We start from the raw sequence: 8,297 nt of genomic DNA on the forward strand, positions 1-8,297 counted from the left end.
AAGTCAAACTCCGGCCACATAGTCGCCGAAAAATGGTCAGAGAAACCAAATTGAGATAAAAATTAAAGTTAGGGATGCTAAAATCAAGAAATGAACTTGAGGGATTAAAGTCATACTAAATGAAAATTTAGGACTAAATATAACATTTAACCTAAAATTCATGTTTTTGAGTTTACAATAAGCAATAGAAATTTGAATAATAATTAACTGAACACCAAAAGAAAAGAAAATTAATACTAACATTGGATTTGGTATTTTAGTTCTATCATCTTTTTGTGACATTTTAGAAATTTAGAATTTGAGATAAAGAAGATGGATTTTTATTGAGGTTGGGAATCCTGGGACATGGGAGGGAAGAACTAGAAAAGAAGAATGAAGAGAAGGAAATGTATGTAATCCTAAACTCAAACATGAAAAGACAAATATATATATATATATATATATATATATATTTTAAATTTAGGTACTCGATCAGGTAGTTTGGGTAACATGATACCTGAATTTTTAAAAAAAAAAAAATACCAGAACTCAATCGGATCAGTCGGGACCCTAACTACCCAACTCAAATGCCCAGCCGTATTTGGTATAATTACAATACCTTCTAATTGTTTGATAAATTATCGATACCCTTTGATCTTTGACAAAATTATATAATCCTTGAATAGAAGTTTGTAATTGTCAACTTTGCCATTACTGTACTTCTTTATTTTTCTTATAAAAATTAAAAAATTATAAAATATCGGATAAGGTGGATGAAAATTTTTGAATAAGTGTCAACTTAGTCTATACAAAATTTCAAAAAAATTTTAAAAAATAAGTAAAATTATAATTCATAATTCACAAGAGCAATTTAATTAGTTCACCACAAAAAATAAATGCATAGTCCGTGAGAGCATTTTAATCAATTAATCAAAAAAAAAAAAATGAATGCATAGTCTAAAAGAACATTTTAATCAATTTAATTTAACACAATAAATGAATGAAGATCTAACTAAAATTAACTTAATTGGGCTAGTTATTAAATACAATTAAAATTAAGAGAAATAATAGTTTTTTAAATAATAAAAAATATTTATAATTATATTAGTGTAGCTTTACCCTATAAATGGCGTTTAGCCTCAACACGACTTAAGCACAAATGAAAGTTTGCTAGAGAACAAGAAAAAGATGACTCGCTCCACTGCGCAAAAACCACGGTGAAATTCCAACCACCTATGTGGTAAGTGGTAACTGGTAAGTCATATTCGGCTGCATATTCTATTCCACCCCCTTTACTCATTCCGTGGGCATCAAAATCCGAAAGAAAGCCACGTGCCCACATGATTCTTCCTTATTTCTACCCCGATCCCGCAATTCTCTCATACTTGACAGAATTCCCCCACTCCTTCATTTATAAATCATCAACGCCCACTATACTTCAATCATCTCTCTCTAACTCGCTTTACGTGTCTTTTCATTTTCCTCATCTCTATTAACTGCTACTCTTTGCTCGGATCTTGGAATTGAAGTGTGAGGAAGTGATCGTATTTTCGAGGGAAAAATGGCTGCTGTGGATGCCGCCAAGGTCCTGCCCAAGCTCAAGTCTGAGGTCGCCACCCTCAGTCAGATCAGGTTTGTAGTGCGTTGTGTGTGTTTGTAAATGTATCTGTTTATCGGTCTGTCATTTTTTTTTTTAATTTTGTTTAGAAGTAGTTTAGTTCTTCATTAGTGTAGATCTGACGGGTGATGGTGTTGATTGATTCTGATGTTTTTTTTGTCAGTGAAAACGAGAAATCTGGATTCATCAATCTGGTGACTCGCTACTTGAGGTACGATGAAGAATAGTGGTGGTCGTACTCGTTATGATTTTGATTTGGTTTTCGGTGCTTAATTAGAAATGAGCAGTCCTGATTTTTGAAATTTATCGTATTGGTTCCCGATTCTAGTTTCATGCAGCAAGCTAGGAATGTGTTTGAGTTGCTAATTTTGAGTTCTTTAAATAGTTTCGTATCTTAGCAATTAAGAGGTTTAGCTTCTGAATTTTCAGTAGTAATTAGATCTTATTATTACGCATCAAGGAATTGTAGCTAGAATTGATATTAGGAGTATTTCCACTCATATTTAATATGGAAGTTTCATTAGTTCCATTTTCCCAGCCAAAATAGTTTTGAAAGCTCTATTACTGGTTATAGTTTATGCTAAAGCTGATTTCTGATGCTCCTTTGGTTTTGGTTGGAATCAAAGTGGCGAAGCTCAACAGGTAGATTGGAGCAAGATCCAGACACCAACTGATAAGGTGGTGGTGCCTTATGATTCCTTAGCCCCTGTGCCTGAAGGTGGTCATAAATTTTCAATCTTGCACCTTTTCCCTACCAATTATAGATTCATGCTTATGTCTCTCTTCTGAATCAATCAAACTGGGTGTTGATTGACTGGCTTTAGTTTGATGATTAAATAATTTTAACTTTCATCACTTTACTGAGATATATCTGTTATTACAGATGCTGCACAGACCAAGAAGCTTCTAGACAAGCTTGTGGTGTTAAAGCTCAATGGAGGCTTGGGAACTACCATGGGGTGTACTGGTCCAAAGTATGACTTCACAATATTGTCAAAATTTTAATTAATTAGTTTGTGATGGCTGTGCATCTTTGTTGGTCCAAGCAATTGTATTCATAGTTTGCACTGCATATTGTTTCAATAGTTTCTGCAGACTGTTAAAACAAATAATATGAATAATATGAAAGTGAGGGTGTTCTTGACCTTGATGGGAATAAATAACATAGGTATACAATGAACACTGTCACAATAGAAGTAACTGTCACTGTCCCTTTGCACTGTGTCTTGCTGATTTTATGTTTTCTTTCAAAGTGTCAAGGAGGAATGGGGTTTGGTTTCTAGAAGTGGTTAAAGTACAAGTTTATGAATGGCAATATTTGAGCTTCTTGGCTGTAAGTTTTGTCAACTTTTATGAGATGTTTATACAATTTTTTGATTGTATAACTCAAGATGATTATCAATTCATATCAAAAGTTTAAAGCATCGCGAAGAGTTATGCACTTTACGATATGTTCATTGAGTTTTGTTATTTGTAAGCTTGTAGTAAGTGTTCATCCCAGGATTGTGATTTGTTAATAATGGTTTTACCGAGTTTTGGCACCTAGCAACATCTTTTCTTTCCTTGCCAAATTATCATCTAACAAGGCACACTGATTTTTGATTATTATATTTTTTCTTAATAAGTTTATAGTTTTGTTAAACATAATTTTTCATAAACTTTGAATCTCACTTGTACATTCTTTTTTTGGTGCAGATCTGTCATTGAAGTTCGTAATGGCTTGACATTTCTGGACTTAATTGTCATCCAAATTGAGGTATTTTATTTGCACTAGAAACTGTACTGTACAGAATTTTCCCCAACATGTAACTGAAATATCTGATTCTCTGCAGACGCTCAATGCCAAATACGGATGTAGTGTGCCATTGCTGTTAATGAACTCGTTCAACACTCATGATGATACAGCAAAGGTAGAACTTCACTTATACATGCAAGGTTGACCATCTGCATCAAAATTAAGTCATTGGCTGATTTGTTTCTTTTGCAAATTGTAGATTATTGAAAAGTATGCCAAATCGAATATTGAGATTCATACATTTAACCAGGTTTGTATTGCTATCTACATTATCTTTGTTCTCTCTAATACAATTACAAAATGACAACTACCAAAATTGAGGCAACAGTGGATGTTATTAATTTATAATTCAACTGCAATTTCCAGAGCCAATACCCTCGTCTAGTTAAGGAAGATTTCACCCCACTTCCCTGCAAAGGAAATACTGGCAAGGATGCATGGTATATTGTTTATCCAGCAGTTTGTTCTCATCATGATGCAGTTTTGGATTAACTTTATGTCTTGCTTTTTCTCTATCGAATGCATTTTAGACTAACATGCAACTGTTCTTTCTATACTGTTGATATTTGTTCAATTGAATTTGCTTCTTGTCTTTTTAATTTTTTTTGTATTTTCATATCATTAGCTAAATTACTGCGCTGGAAAACTTTTAGTTTTCACGATAAACTTATTTCTTTCCGTCATGCTGCCCTTATCGAATACATACAGTGTTTACTCCCCTGGAGTTACTATCTGAGGCAGTATGTCCCAGTGCTTTCATCTACTGTATTCAATTGAATTATGTGATTTTATGTTTTTATTTGAATAGTGTTCCAATGCCCAACCTCTTGCAACTGCAAGAGTTTGTTGATTCATCTCTCTCAGTTGTTACTTGTGTATCATTCTCTTTATCTCAAGAATCCACTTTACTTGTACAGGTACCCTCCTGGTCATGGAGATGTCTTTTCATCTTTGAAGAATAGTGGGAAGCTTGATGCCTTGTTATCTAAGGTCTAGCCCTCTAAATTGTCCTACTCTGTAACTGCAGTATGGAATACTTTAAATGACTTTAGCGAACCTACTCAGACTTGTTTTCTGCTGCTGCTTCTTCCTTCTCTCTTTTCTTCTTCTCTTTTTGTCCTCTTTTAGGGCAAAGAATATGTCTTTGTGGCGAATTCAGATAACTTGGGCGCCGTTGTCGATTTGAGTATCCTTTGTGACTAGAATTCGACCTTGTGCATCTTAAATAAGCCACAATACATTTGTTTTCAGTTGTTATTGTTTAATTAGTTGTCATTTAGCAAATATCTATTAATTGTAATGTTATATATTTGAATGCAATTTCTCTGCAAGAACATTTCCTTAATTTCCATTACAGAAATTTTAAGTCATTTGATAGCAAACAAGAATGAGTATTGCATGGAGGTATGAAAAGAATCTGTTCCTTGATTTTGGTTGGTTTTGGACAAATTGTTGGTAGCTTACAGGTATGTGCTTGGGCAGGTTACACCTAAAACGCTAGCTGATGTTAAAGGTGGTACTCTAATATCTTATGAGGGAAGAGTACAGGTATTTTCTAAAACTCGTTCATATTTGTAGCTTATATTCTTGAATACAAGTATGATGCGAAGGATACACCCAAAAATGGTCCACTGCAGTATTTGATACTTTTCAGATATGGATATGGGTAGAATAGAATATGGGATGGATATTCGTCAGACATGTTTTTTGGGGCACTGAAAAAGAAAAGGAAAAAAGAAAAATGTGCATCATATTGGATACTAAAGTAGGAGTATCCGGTATGTTTTCGAATAAGATGGGTGGGGTATTCCTTGATTTTTTGCATAAAATGGGGTTGATAATTTAAACATAAAACTAAAATCCGTCCCAACTTTTGTTTGGATTATGTTTCTAATTCTTCATGTTCCATACTATATTTGTTCTTTCTTTTCAATAAAATAAAAGTTGACCCTGTTTAATTGTTTTGAAATGAGATTATTTAGTTAGGATGGATCAACCTGTCTTTTTTCTCGGGGTGGGGAGTTTGGAACCTAATATATTCTCCTTTATTTGTTATTAATGTAATATTTGGAAATCTTATTGCACACTCACATAGCAAATGTTGATATTGTTGGTCTAATGTTATTTAAAGTTCCATCTAATTTGAGATATATATATATATATTATAAATAGTTATCTTCTACTTGAGCCTTCTCGTCTGCATTTTTTTCCTGCAACTCACTATAATATGGTCAGTATTACAGTTTTACTTTAGTAACTCTAGTTCATATCTCGTCTCTGGTGCAGCTTCTGGAAATAGCGCAAGTTCCTGATGAACATGTGAGTTTCTAGTTCTTTTACTATATATCCTTCTATTTGTATCTAACACCTGTATTATAATCATGTTATCAAGATGATGCTTATTGCCTTGATCACGCCCCATATAAGTACTTCTTACATGGCATATCATAGTGCTCTTGCACCAATGTTTAAACTTCATGTTCTTGAACCAATGTGACTATCATTTGTTTTAACTGTGAATGCAAAAGATAATGGGAGTTTCTCAACTGGCATATTGCAGCACTACTGAAGATTCTTTAGTATCATAGAAATCACCGACACAGAATCTCTTGCAGAAGTAGTATCATACTTGAAATTGTTGTTAGGTGAAAGCTATATAGTGATTTACCTCTATGATAGAGCATCCTCTATGATAGAGCATCTTATGCACTGGAGCCTGTTCGCTAACTTTTTACTTTAGAAGAGCATTTGTCTGGTTCCTAGTGGATTCTAGCTGGTAAAATCACCCGCACTTTGATTTGAATGTCATTCACTGATGTAAATTTATTCTGCTTGACGCAGGTCAATGAATTTAAATCAATAGAGAAGTTCAAAATTTTCAACACCAACAACCTGTAAGTCTGTGAGACCCGAAGGCTATTTTCTGGTTCATTATCTGCAAGTTCTTATGTGCGGCAACACAACATTTTATGCAACAAAATCTTGCAGGTGGATTAACTTGCAGGCAATCAAAAGACTTGTTGAAGCCGATGCACTGAAGATGGAGATTATTCCCAACCCAAAGGTATGAACCGTATCACTAGTTAGGGTCAATACAATGTCCATCTTTCTGATGTTGCTCAATTGCTTTCTAGGAAGTGAATGGGGTAAACGTTCTTCAACTTGAGACTGCTGCCGGGGCTGCAATAAGGGTACTCAACTACCTTATCTCTTTGAAATGGTTCTGTTTTGAATTTATTTTGTTGCTTTGACTAGCAATCACTCACTCTTTGCCTCTCTCTCTCTCTCTCTCTCTCTCTCTCTCTCTCCCCACACATCTGTTAGTTCTTCGATAATGCCATTGGAATTAATGTTCCCCGGTCTAGATTCCTTCCTGTGAAGGCAACTTCAGATCTACTTTTAGTCCAAGTGAGTTTGTCTTAGATTGAAATTCACTTATCAGGGAACAATCTGACGATGAAATCTAATTTAACCGAGTATTTTACAGTCTGATCTCTATACTTTGGCTGACGGCTTTGTGACCCGTAACCTGGCAAGGACCAATCCTGAAAATCCATCTATTGAGTTGGGACCTGAATTCAAGAAGGTCGGATGCATCCTAACTATAGGTTGTATTAGAATTGTGAAGCTCTCTATTCAAGCATCTTACATATCACCTTGATGTACAGGTTGCCGACTTCTTGAGCCGGTTCAAGACTATCCCCAGCATCATCGAACTGGATAGCTTGAAGGTGACAGGTGATGTCTGGTTTGGAGCTGGTGTTACTCTGAAGGTAACCCGACATTCCTCCAACTCCCTACTTGCAATCTTCAGCAACCATTAATATTTTGAAGCTTCATCAATTTCCGAGATTTTCGTTTACCTTTTTGTCTATTGGTTCCCCTTTCAGGGTAAAGTAACTATCACCGCGAAACCCGGTGAAAAGCTAGAAATCCCCGATGGATCTGTGATTGCCGGCAAGGTAAAATCTTACCTGACCTTTTCACCCCCTGAAATGAATCAAATTACAAGAATGATGTTTTCACTGACTGTTTGTTTACTTAACATTCAGAATATCACCGCCCCAGGAGATATATAATCAAGAGTTGCTTCTCTTGAATACGACTAGAGTTTCCGAGAAACAACGAGTTCATTTTGTTTGTAATATGTTAGGTTTGAAGATGAGAAAAATAAGTGAGGATTTCCTTTTTCTATAAATTTTTCTTATTGCTGCATAATCGCCATAGATAGGCGAGTTTGGTGATGTAAAGGTCATTCCTAACTTGGTTTTTCCATCCAGCAGTATGCTGGAAACGCTTGTTACAAACTTTGGAGGAGTTGTTATAGGAAATATCATTTTGTCATATCCTTTTCAGTCCCTTAGTGTGTTTGGTTGGGTGAAAAGTGGGAGTATAAGAGAAGTAAATGTATAAGAGATAATTTGGTGTATGGTTAGATAAAGTGCGAGATGGATTGGCCCCCTAGATAAATCGCTAGTCCATGAATTTGGCTCGTTGATTCCTCCCCCTGGATCATATGGCTTGGAGATTTTGCACGGATCCAGCATAATAAGTCTCACAAAATGGGGGTGAAAACCTAGTCTAAGCAACATTCTTTAAAGAAAAATCCATTCAATCTGATCAAAAAATTTTTTTTTTTGGTAAAGATAAATTTCATAAATGAGAAAAAAATATGGGTACAACAGTGCTTAGGAGCTCGGTTTTCCCTCGAAAAGTCAAGGGATACGCCACAATCTATAGAGTGTATTTGTGCTAACAGATCTAGGTAAGTCAATGCTAAGAATACGTAATCTGACATCTTTTACAATAAATCTCGCTAAAATAATCGGGGTTCTCTCAGTGTGCTCGAATCGTCTGAAGTTGCGTTCCCTCCAAATGTGGTAAACTCACGATCCAAGTAGCGCG

At 35.1% G+C, this 8,297-nt stretch overlaps 1 protein-coding gene across 1 annotated transcript; it reads left to right on the forward strand.

The window, feature by feature from the left end:
* The first annotated feature begins 1,358 nt into the window (after window positions 1-1,358).
* On the forward strand, window positions 1,359-7,738 carry LOC105179334 (UTP--glucose-1-phosphate uridylyltransferase). The gene is made up of 21 exons (XM_011102933.2): window positions 1,359-1,611; window positions 1,761-1,808; window positions 2,224-2,315; window positions 2,481-2,571; window positions 3,293-3,353; window positions 3,430-3,507; window positions 3,592-3,642; window positions 3,759-3,832; window positions 4,310-4,382; window positions 4,521-4,578; window positions 4,750-4,796; window positions 4,875-4,940; window positions 5,679-5,711; window positions 6,234-6,286; window positions 6,381-6,456; window positions 6,527-6,583; window positions 6,717-6,800; window positions 6,880-6,978; window positions 7,061-7,165; window positions 7,283-7,354; window positions 7,445-7,738. Exons 1-21 carry the CDS (start codon window positions 1,541-1,543, stop codon window positions 7,469-7,471), a joined length of 1,416 nt encoding a protein of 471 aa, XP_011101235.1. The 5' UTR covers window positions 1,359-1,540; the 3' UTR covers window positions 7,472-7,738.
* The last annotated feature ends 559 nt before the right edge of the window (window positions 7,739-8,297 follow it).

The sequence above is a fragment of the Sesamum indicum genome, unplaced genomic scaffold, assembly GCF_000512975.1.
Source record: "Sesamum indicum cultivar Zhongzhi No. 13 unplaced genomic scaffold, S_indicum_v1.0 scaffold00143, whole genome shotgun sequence".
Lineage (NCBI taxonomy): Eukaryota > Viridiplantae > Streptophyta > Magnoliopsida > Lamiales > Pedaliaceae > Sesamum > Sesamum indicum.